The sequence below is a fragment of the Saimiri boliviensis genome, chromosome 11, assembly GCF_048565385.1.
Source record: "Saimiri boliviensis isolate mSaiBol1 chromosome 11, mSaiBol1.pri, whole genome shotgun sequence".
In the NCBI taxonomy this organism is placed as follows: domain Eukaryota; kingdom Metazoa; phylum Chordata; class Mammalia; order Primates; family Cebidae; genus Saimiri; species Saimiri boliviensis.
The window spans coordinates 11,739,087-11,764,339 of NC_133459.1; the positions used below are offsets into that span (position 1 = coordinate 11,739,087).

Genomic DNA, 25,253 nt, shown 5'->3' on the forward strand with positions numbered 1-25,253 from the left:
GGGGCTAGGTGCCGAGTGCAGAGGGGATTTCCAAGGGCGGGGCTAAGTGCCGAGTGCAGAGGGGATTTCCAAGGGCGGGGCTAGGTGCCCAGTGCAGAAGGGATTTCCAAGGGCGGGGTTAGGTGCCGAGTGCAGAGGGGATTTCCAAGGGCTAGGTGCCGAGTGCAGAGGGGATTTCCAAGGGCGGGGCTAGGTGCCGAGTGCAGAGGGGATTTCCAAGGGCAGGGCTAGGTGCTGAGTGCAGAGGGGATTTCCAAGGGCGGGGCTAGGTGCCGAGTGCAGAGGGGATTTCCAAGGGCGGGGCTAGGTGCCGAGTGCAGAGGGATTTCCAAGGGCGGGGCTAGGTGCAGAGTGCGGAGGGGATTTCCAAGGGCGGGGCTAGGGGCCGACTGCGGAGGGTATTTCCAAGGGCGGGGCTAGGTGCCGAGTGCGGAGGGGATTTCCAAGGGTTGGGCTAGGTACCGAGTGCGGAGGGGATTTCCAAGGGCGGGGTCAGGTGCCGAGTGCGGAGGGGATTTCCAAGGCGGAGCTAGATGATGGGCATATTCTGAAAACATAAGTTTCAAGCAGGGAGGGACATGGGCGTGTTCGAACTCTCCTCGAGGCTACCAGCCGAATGATATCTTCCATGTGTGAAGAATAGCAACTGCCATACTGAAATGGTACACTCACCGAAAATATCCTTCAGAACCAAAGTGAAATAAAGATGCTTTCAGATATATAGAAATTGTTTGCTGCCATCAGCACTCCTTTAAAGGAAATTCTAAAGGGTTGTTCAGGGAAAAGAAAAATGATCACAGATGGGAGATCGGAGATGCAGAATGGAATAAAAAATAATGCAAATGGCAAATATGTGGGCAAATCTAAGTAAACACGATAAAATGATAATAATAATAACTCATGTAATGTAAAATATATAGGAGGGAGAATGAGAGTACATAATAACATATAGGTCTCGAAGGGACCAAATAAATTGTTCTAAGGCCTTGAGTTTTCTGGGAGGAGGGTAAAAGCATCAACCAACATTAAATTTTGCTAAGTCACGAGTGCATGGTAATTTCTTTGGTAAACACTAAACTAACAGAAAATAGTTTAGTCCACTATGGGAAGCAGAAAAATAATAGTTAAGGGAATTTATATCTTCAAAACAACAATGAAAGGAATTTGTAGTCTTAAAAACATACAGAAGAAAGGAATAAAGGCTGAAAATTAATGAACTAAACGTCCATCTCAAAAACTAGAAAACTGATAGCAAAATAAATCCAAAGAAAATACAAGAAAGATAATGAAAAAAATTAAGTTTTTAAGGTAGTTTTATACTTCTAAATTTTTTAAATTCTTTTTTATATCTTTAAAGGAAAGTTTCTAAAATTAAACAATCACACCATAGGGATGATCACCCATGACACGTTTCAGCTCTTGGAAAAGACTGATAAAATTGGTAAACATCTGGTAAGACCAATAAATATAAAAGAGAAAAGGCATAAATAGCAAATACTGGGCATAAAAGAAACTTTAATATAGGCCTTAGGGATACAAAATGATACTAAGAAGACATTATGAATGACATGTGTCAGAAATGTTGAAAATTTAGATGCAATGTGTAAATTCCTAGAAAAATACAACTTACCAAAGCTGGAAAAGGAAACAGAAAACCTACTTAGTTTTGTACCTAATAAAGATAGTGAGTCTAAAATAAAAAGCGTTCCAACAAAAACAAGACAGAAACCTCCTGGCCCAGGTGGCTTCATTTACTTAATATTCAAGGAAGAACTAACACTCAGCCACACACACACACACACACACACACACACACACACACACACACGAAACCTGATTTAAAAATGAGTATAGGCAAAGAACTAAGACTAGAATCACAGGTAGATCCAACAATCCCAGTACTAGGAATTTACCCAAAGGAAAATAAAGCCTTCTACCAAAGAGACACCTATATTTCCATGTTTATCACAGCACTATTTACAACAGCAAAGACACAGAATCAACCCAGGTGCCCCTCGATGGTGTGGATTGGATAAAGAAAATGTGCTACAAGCTGGGTTCAGTGGCTCATGCCTGTAATCCCAGCACTTTGGGAGGCTGAGGTCGGTGGATCACTTGTGCCTAGGAGTTTGAGACCAGCCTGGGCAACATGGTGAAACCTCGTCTCTACCAAAAATACAAAAATTAGCCAGGTGTGATGGTGCACACCTGCAGTCCCAGCTACTCAGGAGGCCGAGACAGGAGGATTGCTTGAGCCTGGGAGGTTGAGGCTGCAGGGAGCTGTGATCACGTTATGGCACTCCAGCATGGGTGACAAAGTGAGACCTTGTCTCAAAGAAAAGAAAAGGAAAAGAAAGAAAATAAAATAAAAGAAAATGTGGTACATATACATCATGGAATACTACACAGCCATAAAAAGGAATGAAATAATGTTCTTTGTGGCAACACAGATGTGGCTGGGGGCCATTATCCTAAGTGAATTGATGCAGAAACAGAAAACCAAAAACCACATGTTCTCACTCATAAGTGGGAGCTCGACACTAGGGACATACGGACACACACATGAGAACAATGGACACCAGGGATTCCCAAAGTGGTGAGGGGGAGGGAGGACAAGTGTTGAAAACCACCTATTGGGTACCACGTTCCCTGTCTGGGTGGCAGGATCATTAGAAGCTCAAACTCTAGGATCTTGCAATATTTGCATGTAAACACCCCTGGAACCTAAAATAAAAAAATGAAACAAAACAAAAATCTGGGCAAAGGACTTGAATAGACATTTCTCTAAAGTAGACATATGAATGGCCAATGAGCACATGACAAGATGCTCAGTGCCATTAGCCATTAGAGGAAATTGAATTCACAATGAGATACCTCTTCACCCCAGTGAGGATGGTTATTATTTAGAAAATGGAAAATAACAAGTGTTGGTGAGAATGTAGGGAAATGGGAATGAGAAATGATGCAGACGCTGTGGGAAACAGATCCTTTTATGACTCATGAGCGTGATGATTGGGTGTTCACGTACATGTGTGAGACGTGCCACCCTCAAACCTTGTTATGAGGTCAGCACATAACCCATCTGACCTGAAAAGAAAAAAAACGAGAGAGAAGAAAACAGTTTTGTGGTGCCGATTTCATACCTAGGAATCAACTCGAAGAACTGAAAGCAGGGATTCAAACATCTACTTGTATACCAATGTTCATACCAGCATTATTTACAAAAGCCAAAATGTGAAAACAAATCAAACGTCCATCTCCAGATGAATGGATAAACAGTGTGTGAAATACATACAACAGAAATACCATTCAGCCATAAAGAGGAGTGCAGTGCTGATACACGCTGCAACATAGTAACAACATTATCTCAGTGAAAGACAACTGACCCAGAAGGACAAGGATTATGTGATTCCACTTATATGAGATACCTAGACTAGGCAGATTCACAGAGACAAAGTAGAATAGAGACTACCAGGGGTTTAGGAGAAGGGAGCATGGGGAGTTATAGCTTAATGGGTACAGAGTTTCTGTTTGGGATGCCGAAAATGTTGGCGAAGGTGTGGAGCAATGGAAACACCCATACACTCATGGTGGGAATGTAAATTGATACAACGCTCTGGAAAATAGTTGGCATTACATAGTCCAGTTGGAGACACATAGGCACTCTCTGATGTAGCAATTTCCCTCCTAAGTATTTATCCTTAGAGCAGTGGGCTTCAAAGTGAGATCCACAGAGGCTTGGAGGCCCCAAGTCCCTTTCAAGGGGCCTGTGAGGTCAAAACAATTTTCATAATAATATGAAGATGTTATTTGCCCTTTTCCACAGTGCTATTTTTTTTTTTTTTTTTGAGACAGAGTTTCGCTCTTGTCACCCAGGTTGGAGTACAATGACACGATCTTTGCTGGGAGTGCACCACCACTCCCAGCTAATTTTTGTATTATGAGTAGAGACAGGGTTTCACCATGTTGGGCAGACTGTTCTCGAACTCCTGATCTCATGTGATCCACGTGCCTCGGCCTCCCAAAGTGCTGGGATTACAGGTGTGAGCCACTGCGCCTGGCCCACAGTACGGACTTCGATGGTGCAAAAGCATTTGTGGGTAAAATTGCTGGCACCTATGCATAAATCAAGGTAGTGCCCTTAACTGTGTTAGTATCATTTATTCTTCACTGCCACATACTCACAGTTTAAACAAAAAAAAGCCAGTTCACTTAAGTATGTCCTTTGATGAAGAAATAACAGTTACTACTTTGATCAAATCTAGACCCCGATCAAATGCCTTTTTACCATTCTGGGTGATGAAATGGGAAGGAGCTACAGAAAAGTCACTGTTGTTACACACCCAAGGCTGAGGGCTGCCTTGAGCAAGAGCATTTGTGTGGGTGATGGAGGCGTGAACTGAATTAATTAGCCAGGCTTTTTTTTTTTAAATGAAATACCATACTTACCTGACAGACCGTGATTACCTGCAGACAAACCATGATTATTTACATTTGAAATATTTTATTTTGTTGTTTGTTTGTTTGTTTGTTTGTTTTTGAGACAGAGTCCTGCTCTGTCACCCAGGTTGGAGTGCTGGAGTGGGATCTTGGCTCACTGCAACGTCCGCCTCCCAGGTTCAAGCGATTCTTCTGCCTCAGCCTCCCAATGAAATGTTTTTTTGAAAATGAATGAAGTAAGTCTGTCACTTCAAGGACAACAACTGAGTTTAGTTGTTGCCAATAACGAAATTGTGTTGCCAATAACAAAACTAGAACTGGAACTGTGGACAACTTGCATCCACCGCTGTGAGCTTCACAGCTTCCTAACAGTTCAACGTTTTTCTGATGATGTCAGTAAAGATGTTAGCAAATGTGATTTTTTTTGAGACAGGGTCTCACTGTGTTGCCCAGGCTAGGGTACAGTGGTGCAATCACTGCTTACTGCAGCCTCTACCTACCTCACCCTCCCTAGTAGCTGGGACTACAGGTGTGCATCACCATGCCTGGCTAATTTTTGTATTTGTTTGTAGAGATGGGGATTTGTCATGTTGCCCAGGCTGATCTTGAACTCCTGGGCTCAAGTGATCTGCTCACCTCAGCCTCCCAAAGTGGTGGCATTGTAAGGTGTGAGCCACCATATCTAGCAGCAAGTGTATTTTTAAAAATATGGTATAGTTTGGAAGATCTGCATAGCCTAGTAGAGCAATATTTTCCAGATGACCACCAAAATCACCAATGGGTAAAAAATGTATTCAAATTTTTTGTTTTGGAAAATGAGTTAATCTTTATTACAAAATTAATTATGTTAACTTGAATTTTTGTTATTTTGGAATTAATAAATATATTTTAAATTTCTGTTTTCATTCCTTTTTTTTTTGAGACAGGGTCTTTCTCTGTCACCCAGGCTGGAGTGCAGTGGCACGATCATAGCTCTCTGTAGCTTCAAACTCCTGGGCTCGAGGGACCCTTCCATCTCAGCCTCCCTAGTAGCTAGGACTACAGACAAGCACCACCACGCCTGGCTATTTTTTGTGTATATATATATTTTTAAGAAATGGGGGTTTTACCATGTTGCCCAGGCTGGTCTTGCAGACCTAAAGCCAGTTTCAGCCAGCCTATAGAGGTCCTGAACAAATTGTCTTTGTGTCCTATAGTTCACCTTTGACATAAAGAGCCGAATTCCACCTCGTTTAACATCAAAACCTGGCCCACAGTTTGCAAGCTGGTATCACCAAGAAAGCTCTCCTACTATTTAGCCACCCTGGCGGTCTTTTGGATGGCAATCATGTACGAAACAGTCACAGCAGCCACGGCTACATGCAACATGGGTGAATCTTTAAAACGTTCACAATATTGGGGAAAAGAAGCCAGACTTGAATAAATACTATAGGATTCCATTTATATGCAATCCACAAACATGCAAAGCTAAACATTATTGTTTACGAAAGATGTTACGTACATGTTTTTCCATTGCGTATGTGCTCAGTTCCACTCATAAATATGTATAGCTTCCCCCCAAACCTGCTGAATATGTATAAATACAGGCCTTGTGAAGCATGAAACCCAACCTGTCCTTCCTCTCTTGGAAGAGAGAATACCTCTGATCCATGCTGGAGACTGTCCCTCTGTGCAGTTTGCAAACTTCTATCACCATTAAAGCTCTTCTTTTTACTACTTAGCCATGCTGGTGGTCTTTTCGATGGCCATCATGAATAAAGCATAGTAACCATGACAACATGCAAAATGCTTGAATCTTAAAAACATTAACTCGCCTGGGGAAATCAGACTCAATACATACTATAGGATTGCACTTATATGAAAGTCCACAAATAGGCAAAACTGAACGTTATGGTTTAGGAGCAAACTTTGTCATAAAGCGTATGAAGAAAAGCAAGGAAGTGATTGCTATGAAAGTCAAGACAGTGGTTTCCTTTAGGGGAAGAAAGGGTTGTGAGTGGGAGGGGCATGTGGAGTACTTTGGGTGTACTGGCAATGTTCTCTTTCTTGACCAATGCAGTGGTTTTTGTGGGATTTTTGCTATTCCATAATTCGATTATCTGTACATTTATTTATTTTCATTTATTTTTTGAGACGGAGTCTTGCTCTGTTGCCCAGGTTGGAGCGCAGTGGTGTGATCTCAGCTCACTGCAACCTCGGCCTCCTGGGTTCAGGCAATTCTCCTGCATCAGCCTCCCGAGTAGCTGGGATGACAGGTGCACACCACCACACCCAGCTAATTTTTTGTATTTTTAGTAGAGTAGGGGTTTCACCATATTGGCCAGGCTGGTCTCAAACTCCTGACCTCGTGATCCACCCTCCTTGGTCTCCCAAAGTGCTGGGGTTACAGGCATGAGCCACATGGCTGGCCTGCACATTTATTGTTTAAAGGCCGTTGGAAACTTTCTCTGAATTTCTCTACTGCAGTAAATCCAGCCTCTTCATTTTTAGCAGGCAATGCTATAGCACACAGGGTTTTGGTTATTTAACTTAACCATATATTATAGGCATCTTCCTAAGTCAGCCTTTAAAACACTTGCTGAGTATTTCATTATATGGATATACTACAATTTATTGAACCAGCCCTTTGTTGATGGGTATCTTAGTATTTTTTGACTTTTTTTTTTTTTTTTTTTTTTTTTTTTGCCTAATGAATGAGCAAGACAGACCCTTATCTCATTGGACTGAGCTCTGTGGGGATGACGCCCGGGTCTGGTTGCTAATGCATTGCAGCTGCAGCTAAGCACCTGACATATAATGTGAAATGATTGTGGAATGAATGAATGAAGAATGACCGAATGAACCATGTCATACCAGTGCGGACACAAAGGCAGAATTCTTTATGCAAGCCCCTGAAAAGTAGCAGACAGGAAATGAAGGGTCCCAGCGGTCTAGGTCTGAACCAGAGTGGATTTAAATCTCTTTGTGGGATTTAAATCTCACCACAACTGCATGACGTTAGGCAGTTACTTAATCTCTTTGCTTCAGCGTACTCATTAGTAAGATGGGTATAATAATGGCATCTGTCTCAGAGGGCTGCTGTGAGGATTAAACAAGTGAATGAATGTACATAAATGTCTTTGGAGCAAGCACATCAACATTCATTAAATAGTAGCAGAATCTAACTCATCCCAATCGTAAAAGTGTAGCAAAGGTGATACTAGTATTGTGGTGATAACAAAGAAACCAGGTTCTTCTGGTGGCTGCCTTTGTGGTGGTGGTTGGTTTGATTTATTTTTGTGAGGTCAATTTTGCTTCTGCAGAATCAACTGTTCTCTTACAGAGATTATTTTTACCCAGAGTCTGTCACCATGGAGATAGTCAACAGTAGAGAATCCAAGACAGATGACCTCTCCCTAGAGGCTGAAAGTGAATCCTTGGGGCCTTTTTATTCTCTGAGATTACTAGGGAGCCATCTACTACCCATTCAGGAGACCAGCTGGGAAGACAAAAAACGGCACCCCAAACTCAGCAACTTCATAACTCCTTCCTCTCTCCCTGAAACCTTAAACTGTGTCAAGTCAAAGAAACCTGGGGCAAATCCTTATCATGTTTTTGACTGCAGTAAATCCACAGCCATTCTCTACTCCAAGCTGGCAGATCGAGACCAAATATTCAACAAGAGTGCTCACTGGAAATTGGGTGGAAGAGAGGAGAAAGGTAAGGAAATGAGAGAGGTTGGGCAGAGGGCTCAGAGGAAGGACTGATGGGGGGAGGCAGGAGTGAAGTTCATCACTATTTTCAGATGGAGGGCAGCAAATGATTGCATCTTAAAAATGTGGCATTGGGGTCTTTGTGCTGTACAAAGGATAGTTATATTCAAGCAACCACCAAGTTCCCTACTATATCTTTAAAATACTGTAACAGGGTGTCAATATAGTTGTGCCTCTCAGCACTATTCTCAGTGAAGTGTTTCTAGGCATCTAGATATTTGCTGTCTCTAATTCTTTTTTTTTTTTTTTTTTTTTTTTTTTTTGAGGTGGAGTTTCACTCTTGTTACCCAGGCTGGAGTGCAATGGCGCGATCTCGGCTCACCGCAACCTCCGCCTCCTGGGTTCAGGCAATTCTCCTGCCTCAGCCTCCTGAGTAGCTGGGATTATAGGCACGCACCACCATGCCCAGCTAATTTTTTGTATTTTTAGTAGAGATGGGGTTTCACTATGTTGACCAGGTTGGTCTCGATCTCTCGACCTCGTGATCCACCCGCCTCGGCCTCCCAAAGTGCTGGGATTACAGGCTTGAGCCACCGCGCCCGGCCTGCTGTCTCTAATTCTTTTGTACCTTGATGTGAAGAACATTTGCTCTCCTTATCCTGGCCCTTCCCAGAGTGTGGTACCTCCTCAGGGCAGTTTGGTATTCTCTGCACTCATGTCCAGGGATATGCTTGCTGCTCTCTGGCACCTTTCCACAATCTTGCCCTACCAATGCATTTCAATTTTTACCTTCTTTCTTTTTTTTTGTTTTGAGACAGAGTCTTGCTCTGTTGCCCAGGCTGAAGTGCAGTGGCATAATCTTGGCTCACTGCAACCTATGTCTCCTGGGCTCAAGCAATTCTCCTGCCTCAACCTCTCAAGTAGCTGGGACTATAGGTGCATGCCACCACACCAGGCTAATTGTTTGTATTTATAGTAGAGATGGGATTTCACCATGTGGCCAGGCTGGTCTCAAACTCCTGACCTCAAATGATTTGCCTGCCTCGGTCCCCCAAAGTGTGGGGATTATAGATGTGAGCCACCAGGCCCGGCCAATTTTTGCTTTCGAACAGAACAATTAGGCTCTTGGTTTTCCTCTGTGTTATAAAGGTCTTTGGAAAATACTTTGCCTGAGTTGGCAAAGTTGCAAGTTGACGTACTTGAAATTGAATATCTTCATTCATGTTTGGCAAGACTGAGCCATTTAAATTTTTCAAAGGTACCTAGATTTCTCCGTGTCTTCTTGGAAAGTGAGCAAGGAAAAGAAGGTGAAATAGAATTGTCGCTTTGGTATGGAGAAAGTTTAAAGTCTGTTTTCATGGAGAACATTAGTAATCACCACCTCTCTGGCCAGATACAACCTTCGTTCATCATCAGCTACAACTGTACCTGGCCTTGTTCAGGGAGCGGGTATGTGCAAGAAGAATTCCAAAAGCAAAAAGGACTGGTTGAAAATACCTTCAGGTGCCATGGGTGATGCAGTCCTCAGGGACATTATGGGCTGGTCTCACACCTCAGAAGTGAGACTAAGCCACTGAGAAGCTCCAGGTTCTCATTCCCCATGGAAACATTAAAGAAAAAAACATGAAAATGTTATAGGAGCTCTGGAAAACAGTCAGAGATACACAGCAGCCAGTCAAATGCCCAATCAAGAAAAAGGCACATTCAAAATGATAGGAAATTCCATGATGTTTTTACTTATTCTTTTCCCACTATCTCCCCAGCACAGCACAGCATAGTCTGCCTTTTATGGGAAGTGGCAGCTCAGCTCCAAGTTCCCTCTTTCAAATCAGAGTGGGTGGAGCAACATTTGAACCTGTCTGGGGCTGCCTGAGGGATTGCTATTTCATCTAACTTGGAGCTGAGATGGGAAAAGGTGGCATGGTTCAGATCTCAGGCTGGGAAGAGCCATGGAAAGCAATGACAGGCATAGCTAGTGAAAGCTGCCAGGGGATTACAGACCTATCAATACCTGGGGCAAGAGATTATGGGTAGAGGAATACAACAGAACATCTGAAGTCCAAGAAGAAGCAGGGATGAGACTTTTTCTTGGAAATTAAAACATTTAAAGGCAGCTGTGTATATGGGGGAATTTTAAAAAGCACACACAGGTCCAGGCGAGATGTACACCAGAAAAGGCTTGAGAATGCCTTAAGCCTTCATATCGGGCTGACCCCAAGACTCAGAACATTACCTGCTGGTTAGAAAAGGTCTTCCTTTGCACAGAGCCAGTCTGCAGAGACTGGAAGAGTTGGCTGTTTTTCAAATGCCCAATTTCCAGTAAAAAAAATCCCCAGACTTACAAAGAAATAGGGGGAAAAAAAGGCTCATCCAAAGGAAGAAAATAGAGTGAGAGAAGACTTTAAAACAGCTGCCTTAAATATGGACAAGTAGCTAAAGGACACAAAGAACTAAAGGAAATAAGGAAAACAATACATGAGCAAAATGAGACTATCAAAAAGGAGACTGAAATTTTAAAAAGGAGTCAAACCAGTTTTAGAGCTGAAAAATGCAATAACTAAATTGAAAAATTCAATAGAGGGATTTGACAGCAGATTTGAATAGGCAGGAGAAAGAATCAGCAAATTTAAAGGCAGTGAACAGAGCCTGTGGGACTTATGGGACACTGTGGAGCATATTAATATATGCATTAAGGGGATTCCATAAGGAGAAGAGAGAAAGGGGTCAAGAGAGTATTTGAAAAAATAATGAATGAAATCTTCCCAAATTTCAGTGAATACATAGATCTACATATCCAAGAAATTCAATGAACTCCAAGTAGGAAAAATCTAAGGAGACCCTCATTGAAACACTTTATAATTAAAATACTGAAACCCAAAAACCAAGAGAGAATCTTGAGAGCACCATGAGAAAACTAACTCATCAAGAACAATGGATCCTCAGCAAGATTATTAGGGAACTGGCCAGATGTGGTGGCTCATGCTTGAATCTCAGCACTTTGGGCAGATAAGGCAGGTGGATTGCTTGAGCCCAGGAGTTCAAGATCAGCTGGGTAACATGGTAAAACCTCATCTCTAAAAAAGATAAGAATTAGCTGGGCACAGTGGTATATTCCTGTAGTTCCAGCTACTAAGGAGACTTAGGTGGGAGGATCACCTGAGCCTGAGAGGTGGACCTGAGAGGCGGAGGTTGCAGTGAGCCGAAATCATGCCGCTGTGCTCCAGCCTGGGTAACAGAGTGCGAGTAAAGCCCTGTCTCAAAAAAATAAATTAATAAAAAATAAAAAAGATAATGAGGGAATTTTCTCAGCAGAAACCCTGGAGCCTGGAAGGCCATGGGATCATATATTTAAAGTGCTGATAAAAAAAAATACTGTTATCTGATTATTCTGTATCCCACAAAACTGTCTTTTAAAAATGAGGGAGAAGTTAAGCCATTCCCAGATAAACAAAGCTGAGGGAGTTTATTGACAGTAGACCTATCTTGCAAGGAAGGCTAAAGAGAGTCCTTGAAGTTGAAATGAAAGGACATTAGACAGTAACTTGAAGTCATATAAAAATATAAAGTTCTCTAGGAAAGGTAAATATGTAGACAAGCATAAAAGCCAGGATTACTATAATTTTGGAATATAACTCCACTCTTTATTTTTGACAGAATTTAGAAGACAAGTGCATAAAATTATAAATCTATGTAAATGAGTATGCATTATATAAATATGTAATTTGTGACTTCAATAGCATAAAGCAGAGGGAGGCAGAGCTATAAAAAGAGGAAAGTTTTGGTATGCAATTTAAGTTGGTCACAATTTTTTTTTTTTAAAGATGGGGTTTCACCTCGATGGCCAGGCTGGTCTTGAACTCCTGACCTCAGGTGATCCACCCACCTCAGCCTCCCAAAGTGCTGGGATTACAGGCGTGAGCCACCGCACCCGGCCAAGTTGGTCACAATTTAAAATATGTTGTTATAACGGTAGAGCATTGTATACTATCCCCATGGTAACCACAAAGATAATGCCTATCAGCCGGGCGCAGTGGCTCATGCTCGTAATCCCAGCACTTTGGGAGGCCGAGGCGGGTGGATCATGAGGTCAAGAGATCGAGACCATCCTGGTCAACATGGTGAAACCCTGTCTCTACTAAAAATACAAAAAATCAGCTGGGCATGGTGGTGTGCACCTGTAATCCCAGCTACTCAGGAGGCTGAGGCGGGAGAATTGCCTGAACCCAGGAGGTGGAGGTTGCGGTGAGCCGAGATCGCGCCATTGCACTCCAGCCTGAGTAACAAGAAACTCCGTCTCAAAAAAAAAAAAAAAAAAAAAAAAAAAAAAAGATAATGCCTATCAAATATTCACAAAAGAAATAATAAGGGAATCAAAATGTGCCCTCAAAAATTAAACACAAAGGAGACAGTAAAAGCAAATAAAGAAGAAAAATCTACAAGACATACAGAAAACAAATACTAAAATGGCAAAAGTAAGTCCTTCCCTATCAGTAATCACTTTTAAATGTAAATGAATTAAACTTCCCAATAAAAGGCAAAAACATTAGCAGAGAGATTTATAAAACAAGATCCAACCATATGCTGCCTGCAAGAGACTGACTGTAGATGGAAGTACAGATGTAAGTTGAAAGTGAAAGGAAGCAGAGATAGTTGGTGCAATTAGTGCCAGAAGGGAGCAGGTGTGGCTTATATCAGACAAAGTAGGCTTTTAGTTAAAAACTATTATGAGACAAAGAGAGACATTGTATATTGATAAAAGGGCCAAGTCACCAAGAAGAAGGTGTAATTACACAGGTATATACACCAAATATTAGAGCTCTGAAATATATGAAGCAAAAATGGACAGAATTGAAGGGAGAAATAGATGACTCTACCATAATAGTAGGGTACTTCAATAGCCCACTTTTAATACTGGATAAAAAGATACAGGCAGAAGATCAAGAAGGAAATTGAGGACTATGGACCAATTGGATCTGACAGATACTCCACCCAACAAAGACAGAATACACGTGGGTTTTGTTGTTGTTTTTTGTTTGCTCTCAAGTGCATATGGAATATTCTCCAGGATACACCATATGTCAGACTACAAAACAAGTTTTAGTAAATTATAAAGATGAAAATCATACAAAGTATCTTTTCTGATCACAAGTGAAATGAACCTAAAAATCAATAGCAGAAGAAATACTGAAAAATCCACAAATAAGTGGAAGTTAAAAAAAAATCAGTAAATAAAAAAAATCACACAAAATTTAGAAAATATCTTGAGACAAATGATAATGAAAATACAATATACCAAAACTTACGGGATGCAGTGAAAATGCTGTTAAGAGGGAAATTTACAGCCATAAGCACATTAAAAAAGAAGAAATATCTCAAATTAACAACCTAACTTTACACTTTAAGGAAATAGAAAAAAAAGAACAAACTAAATGCAAAGCTAGCAGAAGGAAGGAAATTAAAGATTTAGAGAAGAGATAAGTAAAATAGAAAATAGAAGAACAACAGAAAAAAAATCAACAAAACTGAGTTGGGGCCAAGCATGGTGGCTCATGCCTATAATCCTAGCACTTTAGGAGGCCGAGGCAGGTGGATTATCTGAGGTCAGGAGTTCAAGACCAGCCTGGCCGCATAGTGAAACTCAGTCTCTACTAAAAATACAAAAATTAGCCGGGCATCATGGTGCATGCCTATAATCCCAGCTACTCGGGAGGCTGAGGCAGGAGAATTGCTTGAACCTGGGAGATGGAGGTTTCAGTGAGCCAAGATTATACCACTGCACTCTAGCCTGGGTAGCAAGACTCCATCTCAAAACAAAGAAACAAGCAAACAGAATCTGAGTTGGTTTTTTGAAAAGATCAGTAAAATTTACAAATCTTTATCTATATTGACAAAAGGAAAAAAAAAAGAGAATAAATGCAAGTAACTAAAATTAGAAATGAAAAGTGTAAAAGAACTACCAACTTTTGGCCAGGTGTGGTGGCTCATGCCTGTAATCCAAGCACTTTGGACGCCAAGGCAGGTGGATCACCTGAGGTCGGGAGTTCAAGACCAGCCTAACCAACATGGTGAAACCCCATTTTTAAAAAAATAAAAAGAAATAAAAATAAAAAAGAACTGCCAACTTTTTTCTGACTCAAAAAGATAATAGGAGAGTACTGTGAACAATTTATGCCAAAAATTTGGATAACTTGTATAATTCTCCATAAAGTGGAGAAATTCCAAGAAATATACAATTTATCCACACTGAATTATAAAGAAATAGAAAGTCTGAATAGATCGATAATTAGTGAAGAGACTGAATTAGTAATCAAAAATCTCCCAACAAAGGAATGCCAATGGTGAATTCTAACAAATATTTTAGAAAGAATGAAAATCAGTCCTTCTCAAATGCTTCCAAAATATCAGAGGAGGGAATACATTCTAACTCATTTTATGAGGCAGTATTGCACTGATACTAAAGACAAAGACATTACAAGAAAAGAAAACTACAAACCAATATTCCTAATGAATATTGATGCAAAAATTCCCAAGTAAATAATAGAAAACCCAATTCAATATTATATTAAAAGGGTTGTACCATTTTAATATACATTTTAATGTATATTAAAAGGGTTATACACCATGACCAAGTGAGATTTATTTCTGGAATGCATGAATGGTGAAGGGCTGGGCATAGTGGCTCATGCTTGTAGTCCCAGCACTTTGGGAGGCCAAGGTAGGCAGATCACTTGAGGTCATGAGTTCGAGACCAGCCTGACTCACATAATGAAACCTCATCTCTACAAAAAATACAAACATTAGCTGAACATGGTGGCATGTGCCTGTAGTCCCAGCTAATCAAGAGACTGAGGTGTGAAAATGGCTTGAACCCTGAGGTGGAGGTTGCAGTGAGCTGAGATCTCACCACTGCACTTCAGCCTGGCTGATTGTCTCAAAATAAAAATAAAGTTCAATATATAAAAATTAGCCAATATTCTAGAATGAAGGAAAAAAACTGCGTGATCATCACAATGTAGAAAAAGCATTCGACAAAATTAAACTTCTTTAGATAAAAAAAAGTATTTGACAAACTAGACACAGAAGGAAACTGCGTCAACATAATGACAAAAGCCCACAGCTGACATAATACTTGATGGTGAAGGATTGAAAGCTTCTCCTTTAAGATTAGGAATAAGACAAAGATGCCAGCTTTTGCTGCTTTTATTCAACATAGTACTGGAAGGTCTAGCCAGAACGATTAGGAAAGAAATGCTTCCAAATTGGAAAGGAAAAAGTAAAATTACCTCTTTTTGCAGATGGCATGATTTTATACATAGGAAACACTAAAGATCACACACACGCACGCACACACATGCGTGCGTGCACACACACAAACTGTTAGAACTAATAGAGTTTAGATAAAACTCAGTTGTGTTTGTAAACACTAACAATGAGCTCTGAAAAGAAAACTAAGAAAACAATTCCATTTACAGTAACATCAAAAAAAAGTATTTAAGAGTAGGTTTGCTAGGTGCGGTGGCTCACGCCTGTAATCCCAACACTTTGGGAGGCCGAGGCGGGTGGATCACGAGGTCAAGAGATCAAGACCATCCTGGCCAACATGGTGAAACCCCGTCTCTACTAAAAATACAGAAAAAAAAAAAAAAAAAAAAACTTAGCTGGGTGTTGTGGCGTTCACCTGTAGTCCCAGCTTCTCGGGAGGCTGAGGCAGGAGAATTGCTTGAACCAGGGAGATGGAGGTTGCAGTGAGTCGAGATTGCGCCACTGCACTCCAGCCTGGCACGTGGCAACAGAGTGAGACTCTGTCTCAAAAAAAAAAAAAAAAGAGTAGGTTTATTTTATTTATTTATTTATTTATTTATTTATTTATTTATTTATTTATTTTTGAGATGAAGTTTCGCTCTTGTTACCCAGGCTGGAGTGCAATGGCGCGATCTCGGCTCACCACAACCTCCGCCTCCTGGGTTCAGGCAATTCTCCTGCCTCAGCCTCCTGAGTAGCTGGGATTACAGGCACACGCCACCATGCCCAGCTAATTTTTTGTATTTTTAGTAGAGACGGGGTTTCACCATGTTGACCAGGATGGTCTTGATCTCTTGACCTCGTGATCCACCCGCTTCGGCCTCCCAAAGTGCTGGGATTACAGGCTTGAGCCACCGCGCCCGGCCCAAAGAGTCGGTTTAACCAAGGAGGTTAAAGACTTACATACATTGAACACTACAAAACACTGCTAAAAAAAGAGAGAGGACGTAAATAAGTGGAATGACACCCTGTGTTCATGGATGGAAGGCTTAATATTGTTAAGATATCAATACTACACAAAGCTATCTACAAATTCAATGCAATCACTATCAAAACCCCAGTAAAGTTGTTGTTGTTTTTTCCAGACATAACATCCTAAAATTCATATAAAATCTTAAGACTCCAAATGGTCAAAACAATCTTGAAAAAGAACAAAGTTGGAAGACTCTCATTTCTTGGTTTCAACATTTACTAAAATCTACAGTAATCAAGACCGTGTGATACTGGCATACAGACAGATACACAGACCTACAGAAAAAAAGAGACAGCCTAGAAAGAGACACTCGTATGTTTGGTCAAATGACCCTTGACAAGGAGGCTAAAACCATTCTATGGCGAAAAAGTGCAAGCTCTTAAAGAAATGGCATTGAGTAAAGTGAATATCTACATGCAAAAAAAATAAAGTTAGAACCTTCCCTAACTCCCTATACAAAACAGCTCGAAGTGAATCAAAGACCTAGATGAGACCTAAAACTACAAAACTCTTAAAAGAAAACGTGAGGGGCTGGGTGTGGTGGCTCATGCCTGTAATCCCAGCACTTTGAGAGGCTGAGGTGGGAGGATTGCTTGAGGCAAGGAGTTCAAGACCAGCCTGGGCAACACAGCAAGATCCCATCTCTATTTTTCTTAATTAAATTAAAAAAGAAGAAATCATAGGGAAAAAGTCTCATGACACTGACTTTAGCAAGAATTTCTTGATGTGACACCAAAAGCACAGGCAACGCAAGGAAAAAATAATAAAGTGGACTTCATCAAAACAAAAACCTTTGTGCCTCAAAGGACGCTATCGACAGAGTAAATGACAAGCAGTGGAGCAGGAGAGAATATTTGCAAATGACGTATCTGATAACGGACTAATATCCAGACTATGTAAAGGACTTCTGTAACTCAACAACAACAAAAGACAAAAAACCTGATTCAAAAATGGCAAAGGACCAGGCCGGGCGTGGTGGCTCACGCTTGTAATCCCAGCACTTTGGGAGGCCAAGGCGGGTGGATCACGAGGTCAAGAGATCGAGATCATCCTGGTCAACATGGTGAAACTCCGTCTCTACTAAAAATACAAAAAATTAGCTGGGCATGGTGGCACGTGCCTGTAATCCCAGCTACTCAGGAGGCTGAGGCAGGAGAATTGCCTGAACCCGGGAGGCGGAGGTTGCGGTGAGCCAAGATCTCGCCATTGCACTCCAGCCTGGGTAACAAGAGCGAAACTCCATCTCAAAAAAAAAAAAAAAAAAAAAAAAAAAAAGAAAAAAGAAATGGCAAAGGGCCTGAATAGATCCATCTCCAAAGAAGATGTAGGAATGGCCAGTAAACACATAAGCGTAGTCAGCCTCACTGATTATTAGGGAAATGCAAATCAAAACCACAATGAGATACCACTTCACCCTTTAGTATGACTAGTATCAAAAAACAGAAAATACCAAGTGTTGGTGAGGATGTGAAGAAATGGGAACCCTTGCACACCGCCGGTGGGAAGGTAAAATGGTACCGCCGCGGTGGGAAACCATATGGCAGTTCCCCAAAGAATTAGACATAGAATCACCATGTGATCCGGCAATTACACTTCTGGTTGTATGCCCAAAAGAATGGAAAGCAGGAATTCCAAAAGGTATTTGTACACTCACGTTCAAAGTGACTATTTACAGTGGTCAAAAGTGCATGTAACCCGAATGCCCACTGATGGATGGATGGATAAACAAAATGTGTAAGTATACAATGGAAGAGAATCAACCTTAAAAGGAAAGCTTTGACACATGCTATCAAATGGACGGATTCTGAAGACATTATACTAAGTGAGATAAGACCGACACAAAAGGACAAAAACTGTCTGATTCTACTTACGTAGAGTGCCTATTACAGGCAAGATCATAGAAACGGAAAGTAGAATAATGATTGGCAGCAGCTGCAGGGACAGGAGCATGGAGAGTTAGTGTCCAGCGGTCACAGAGTTTGAGTTTTGCAAGGTAAGCAGACTTCTCAGAAGGATGGTGATGATGATCGCAGAACAGCCTGAGCGCCACTGAACTGTAGAGTTGAAAATGGCTAAAATGGTAAATTTTACGTTGAACGCATCTTACCGTATTAAACTTTAAGAAAACAGTGGCTCACACCTGTCATCCCAGCACCTTGGGAGGCCGAGGCAGGCAGATCATGAGGTCAAGAGATTGAGACCATCCTGCCCAACATGGTGAAACTCTGTCTCTACTAAAAATACAAGAATTTAGCTGGGTGTGGTGGTGCGCGCCTGTAGTCCCAGCTACTTGGGAGGCTGAGGCAGGAGAATTGCTTGAACCTGGGAGGCAGAGGTTGCAGTGAGCCGAGATCAGGCCACTGCACTCCAGTCTGGTGACAGAGCTAGACTCCGTCTCAAAAAAAAAGAAAAAAAAAAAAGTGAGAGAGTTGGAAAGAGTGAGGAACAAAGAAGAAAAGGAAATGGAGGAGGCCAAGGAGAGACCAAAGCAGGGGGAGAGATGAGAAAGGACTCAGGTGAGGACCAGGAGAAGGTGGCCAGGGGAGCCAGTGACAGCTTTTACCCGGGGTGCCAGATGGAAGGCTCCAGTCCCGGGCCAGCTCTTTTCATGTGTTGGGCGGGACGTGCTGGAGTTTTTTACCATTTCAATACCCACCTTCAGATGGCCCAGGAGGTAAGTGGACCCAGCAGGAGTTTGAGAAGTGGCATCTCAGAGGTTTGCCTGAATATTTGGTCTTTTCCAGTTCACCAGAGACACTGACAAGACACCCCAGTCCATTCACAGAAAAGAATACGTCCCCTTCCCAGACCACAGACCCGACCAGATCTCCAGGTGGTACGGGAAAAGGAAAGTTGAGGTAAGAGGGAGTGGCATCTGGGACACTCAGGCCTGGACCCCACCCAAAGCTCAGCGTCTTATAGGTTCAGGACCCTCTGGAGAAAACAGGAGTAGTCCCATTAACACCCTCCCAGCCCAGGGGCTGCAGATAGCACTAACCCATAGTGACCTGTGTGAGCAGATGACCTGTTTAATCTCAAACCGGTAGCATTCCCTCCAACCTACATCCCAGCACGTGGATCACTCTTCCAACAGAATGTAAGCAAAGAATGGGAGAAACAGCAAAACGGGAATGGGGCATCTAGTCAGGAATCCCATAAGGCACTGCAAAAGCAGCTAGCCGTGATGTGTTTGGACAAACAGTGTCTTGTATCATCTGTGCTCCAGCTTCCTGTTCTTTCGTATGAAATGTCAAGCACTATTCACATACTCTCTTTATTGACTGGGCACTTGCCTGTGGGCATCATGGTGTTACAGGTCGGAAGCAGAGAGCAGGGCATTGCAACCTCAGGACATGCTCCCCATACCCAAGAAGGGGTGTTTGAGACTATTATTAACTTTAGCAAGCCCACTAGTGAGTATATAGGAGACAGTTATTAACTTGGTGTGCCAGAGGCTCACAGATCCCGGCGCTTCCAGGAACAGCAGGGAAAGCTTCCTCCATCAACCCCTGTGGGTAGCTCCCAGCAGGTACGCCCTGGGGAGAACAAGCTTGTAGGTGCTCACCCACTGGGTGCACATCTGTGGACCCAAGACCACTCAGATCAAAGGCAGTTGTCTCTGGGTCTGTCACTTTCCCACACCCGAATGAAGAAAATCCCCCAGGCACACAATAAAGACGGCAGGACCACACCCTACCAGGCGTCCCCAAACTACGGCCCACGGGCTGCATGCGGCCCCCTGAGGCCTTTATCCGGCCCCCCGCCGCACTTCAGGAAGGGGCACCCCTTTCATTGGTGGTCAGTGAGAGGAGCACAGTATGTGGCGGCCCTCCAACGGTCTGAGTGACAGTGAACTGGGCACCTGTGTAAAAAGTTTGGGGACGCCTGCAAGAGAAACTGCAAGAAAATTCCTGCGGGCCTCTCTCCCTCTCGGGCCACGACGCTGCTTGGGCAGGTCCCTCTGTCGTTGGGAAACCCTCCGAGTCACTCCGGCATTGGAAACACACTGTGGGGTACCTGGTGATGTGGGTCTTGGGAATCCTGCTTCATGTCTGTGCCCACCCCCCTTGTCCTCCTCTGGCATTGTGATCTGACTTATTTATGGAACCACCACTTGAAATACTGGGTGCAGCTGGCATTTCCAGACCACAGCAGACACAGGCCTCCCTGTCTGCTCCAGACAATAGGACAAGTGTGGAAATCAACATTATCCCCGCTTGTAAATCAGGGCAGTGCCCCAGGATTCCCTTCCGGGCCCAGAGGATTTTCTTAGGAAAAGCATCGCTTCAGGCAAACATCCCAGAGTAAGGAGAAGGTGACTTTCTTTTCCCTGTAAATTACTCCTCACCAAAGAAATCACTCGCCTGGTTTCCAGCTGAGTGAGCCATAAATCCTGTGCAAGAGAAGGCAATTTATGGGGTGTTCTCGGGTTCTTCCCACAGTAACAGACGGAAATATAAAGCACACATGTCAGACTGGCAGTCGCCATCTTTTCCTTGCCACTAGGAACAGGCTTGGACGCATAAGACTTCAGACAAATCAGGGTGCAATTTCAGATCACAAGTGAGGTAGTGCTGACTCTTCTCATTTAGCGGGATGTCCTAGCTTTAATTTTTTTTTTTTACTTTAAGTTCTGGGGTACATGAGCAGATCATGCAGGTTTGATACATAGGTATACACGTGCATGGTGGTTTGCTGCATCCATTCCCCCGTCAGCTACATTACGTATTTCTCCTAATGCTATCCCTCCTCTATCCCTCCACCCCCAGCTATCCCTCCCCTAGCCCCCAACCCCCTGACAGGCCCCCGGTGTGTGATGTTCCCCTCTCTGTGTCCATGTGTTCTCATTGTTCAACACCCACTTATGAGTGAGAACGCTGTTTGGTTTTCCATTCTTGTGGCTTTAATTTTAATGTGTCACCATAGCTCATTCTAGGAATGAATTGACTTGGCATGGGACCGGTCATATAAAGAACTGACTGCCGCTGGCTGGGATGTGCTTGAAAGTGGGCTGCCCCAGAGTGGGATCAACAAGCGTGTCCCCCAGGGGTGGCCCTGAAGGCCCTTTGCCAGCCCACGGATGCCCACTCTCTCCATCCGCACCACAGACCCCTACTTGTGGCAGCTCCTGTCTCTACCATGGCCAGGCAGATGGCTTGCTCCTATCAGTGACGAGCCCACCGTGTCTGTCCTTCCAGGGGCTCCCTTGCAAACACCTGATCACCCACCACCAGGAGCCCCCGCATCGCTACCTGATCAGCACCTATGACGACCATTACAACCGGCACGGTTACAACCCCGGGCTGCCTCCACTCCGCACCTGGAACGGACAGAAGCTACTGTGGCTGCCAGAGAAGTCTGACTATCCCCTTCTTGGTACTTTTATAATTCAGGATTTTTCTCTGTGTCGGCCCGTAAAGGTGCCTGGAACAACGCAGCTGTACCAGCTGCATGCAGAAGGAACCACACGGGTGACCCTGGCTCTAGGAGAGCAGCGGGATGACGTAGCAGGGGCTGAGTCCTACTGTCCCCTCAGGGCTGCTGCCCGTCCTCTCCCTTGACACGGGGCAATCTTGGCTATGTAATGAAGCCATCACCTGTGCCCCATGGTGGCGTGCTTAGAGCACAGGTGGCAGGGAGGGACATCCAAACATCCCCCCTCCCAGTCCTATTTATTCCATGAATAATGACAGCAGTTCCCAGGGAGTGCCCCCTGCTGCAGTGGTAACAAACACTGAGGAGTTTCTGGGAGTTGACCTTCCAGTGGGGAAACATTAAGATCGCGTAGACAATGACAGACAGGAAGGTGCCCCAGGAAAAGAAACAGGTAATGGATAGAGAGTGAGGTGGTGTGCTTGTGACTCTCCCTTTGGTTCACAAATACCTCCTTGGAAAAGTGAGGGATGGTCTTTGTTGAGGAGATAGTTAAGCTGGGAAGGAGGGAGCCATACAGGGATTGGGAGGAAGGGCATTCCAGAGGAAGAAATAGTAAGTGAAAAAGTTCTAAGGCAGGAGTGGAGGAGGACCCTGTAGGGCTTCATAGGGCGTGGTGAAGGGAATGGAATGTGTCCTACCCACAATCCCAAGACTTGGAGTGGATTTTTGTAGGAGAGTGCCTTGATCTGATTTACAGTTTAAGTCACGTCTCCCCTAATGAGGACACAGAGCAGGGCCGTCTCTGTGATCCTACCTTTTGATGCAAAGGGCCATAGGTTGAAGAATGAGCTGCCGGTCACTCTGCATTACTTTTGCGTGGGATTCTCCTCAACATCACTCTCAACGCGCACAGCTTCTTTCCTGATGGGGTGGGACAATTACTTGGGACCAGCGAGGCCACGCACAACCACACCATGGGGCTGACATCTCTAAGGCGCCTGTGGCAGAGCCTGAACTCCCCTGAGCAGTTGGGAGGCAGGCCCACCTCGAGACTGCCAGAGCCTGCCGGAACCAATGCTCTCTGCAAGGCCCTTTCCCTCTGGGGCTCTGCCAGCCTCAGTCCCTGATAGAACAGCCTGGGTAAACCTCCAGTGCCCCTGCTGCCCAGTCTCATGGCCATTTAGGGTAAGACTCCTTCTTTAAGCCCCGTTCAGCTGGAACCCTGGTTTCTCTTGCAGCTCCCCCTACAAACTATGGACTCTTTGAGCAGCTCAAGCAGAGATGGCTCGCACCCAAGGCTGGCCTGAAGCAGAGTACTTATACCTCATCCTACCCCAGACCACCGCTGTGCGCTCTGTCCTCGAGGGAGCATGCGATCCCGGTCCCTCCCCGTCGCCTACATCCCATCCCACACTTCTGAGAGCTGCCACCCCAGTAGCAGCTCAAATAGAATCAACTGGAGACCCACTGGACTTGCCAGACAGCAAGCACTGCAGATAAACTCAGAATACAGGATCCAGCCCACCAGAGAGGCCCTCGGAATCATGGTCTGCATTTGGCGGAACCCGTCCCCTCCTCAAAATCCACAGGCTCCTTTCTTTTCCATCCCACAATTAAAGCTCTTTGACGCTATTGCAGGGCTATGTACACGCACAAGACACATTCAGATTGTCAGAGGAAACCGGAGGGGTCCTTAAGTTCCACACGGTTGTTTCACAGGAGGGGAAACTGAGGCCCGGAGAGATAATGTGACTCCCTGAAGAGCCTAGTCCCATGATGATGGGATGAAACCCATCATGAAAACTCCACAGAATGGTCGAATGTGGTTCCCAGGCGGGCAGTGCTGCAGAGCTGGCGATGGGGAAGGGCCCCAGCTTGTCTGTCATTGCCAGGGCAGGGGAAGGCATGCTGTGGCCCCGCGGGGCTCAGAAGTAGGGAAAGACACGTGGCATTTCCTCTGTCTCTGAGCTCTCAAATCTTTATGAGCCTGGGTAGAGGGGAGAAGCTCTGGTGAGTGATTTGGGAGTGAGAGTGGATCTCCTAGCAGAGAACTCAGGCATGGTCCTCGCCCAGGATAAGGGTCCCCAAGTGTGGATGCTCAGTGCTCGCACAAAACCGCCTCTTCAAAGAAATGCCAGGAGACACCTTTGGGCCTCTGCGTGCTTGGCTCACAAGCACAGGTGTGTCTTGCCAGTGATTTTATACCGCGGACTGATAATATGACTCCCAGTTTGGGAGCCTGAGTCTTTGCCATTGTTTTCACAGGACAGCTGCCGGCCTCAGGCCACCTACCTTAAGGTCATTTTGGCACCTACCCAATTCCTTCCTTAGTCATTCAAGTGTCCATGTAAGGACGTTGTCTTCCATCCCAACTGAACGTCAGAGCCTGGCACAGGCTAGGTTATCTGTAAATGCTCGCTGGATGAGTGAATGACATGAATTGAATGAATGAGTTGAATGAATGAATGACAGGAGGAGGAGCCAGGGGATGCAGAAGGGTTGCTCCAGGAGACAGCTGCAGGGTGGAGACAGCTGCCGGGTAGAGTGGAGCTGACTGTCTGCACACCTCCAACATCCGTCCATTCTCTTGAGCATCCACTGAGCCATGACGGGACCAGACCCTGACCTCACAGAGCCTCAGTCCAGAAGTCAGGGAGGAGCACAAGGTAAATGCCTGCAGGACAGAGAGACGCTGCAGCTGGAGGCCCTGGGGGAACAGCGAGGGATCGCGGAGAGATCCAGGATGTGCTACGCAGGGCTGTTCAGTCTTTTGGTTTCCCTGGGCTACATTGGGAGAAGAACTGTCTTGGGCCACACATTAAAAAATAATAATAATAATAAAGCTGGCCGGGCACGTGGCTCACACCTGTAATCCCAGCACTTTGGGAGGCTGATATGGGCGGATCACCTGAGGTCAGGAATTTATAACTAGCCTGGCCAACACAGTGGAACCCCGTCTCTACTAAAAATACAAAAATTAGCTGGGCATGGTGGTGCATGCCTGTAATCGCAGCTACTCGGGAGGCTGAGGCAGGAGAATTGCTCAAACTCGGGAGGCAGAGGTTGCAGTGAACAGAGATTGTGCCACTGAACTCCAGCTGGGTGACAAAGAGAGACTCCGTCCCAAAAGCAACAACAAGCTAACACATCAGCTGATGAGCTAAAAAAATAAATAAATTTAAAAAATTGCAAAAAAAAAAAATGCCATCATGTTTTAAGTTAAGTTTACAAATTTATGTTGGGCCACATTCAGCCTGCAGGCAGAGGGTTGGACAAGCTTGTTTGAAAGTAAAGGATGTCATGAGAGGAACGGGCAGGGGTTGACGGGTGATGAATGAAGAGCTGACCTATCTAGGTAGGGCCAACGAGAATCAGGTAGGTCAAGGCCAGAAAGCTGAGGGAGATTGCCCCGATGAAGGGACAGATCGGGAGGGAAGAGAAGGCAGCTTGGGCCGTGGGAGCAGCGTGTG

The 25,253-nt window shown here is 44.2% G+C and overlaps 1 protein-coding gene and 1 non-coding gene across 2 annotated transcripts; both read left to right on the plus strand.

Annotated features, from left to right (window-relative positions):
* The first annotated feature begins 2,984 nt into the window (after positions 1 to 2,984).
* On the plus strand, positions 2,985 to 3,088 carry LOC120366250 (small nucleolar RNA U13). Its single transcript, XR_005580981.2, has one exon. It is a non-coding gene; the product is annotated as a small nucleolar RNA U13 (small nucleolar RNA).
* Positions 3,089 to 7,821: 4,733 nt separating this feature from the next.
* On the plus strand, positions 7,822 to 25,009 carry CFAP107 (cilia and flagella associated protein 107). Its single transcript, XM_003936008.4, has 4 exons — positions 7,822 to 8,139; positions 19,152 to 19,265; positions 21,606 to 21,783; positions 23,022 to 25,009. Exons 1-4 carry the CDS (start codon positions 8,029 to 8,031, stop codon positions 23,201 to 23,203), a joined length of 585 nt encoding a protein of 194 aa, XP_003936057.2. The 5' UTR covers positions 7,822 to 8,028; the 3' UTR covers positions 23,204 to 25,009.
* The last annotated feature ends 244 nt before the right edge of the window (positions 25,010 to 25,253 follow it).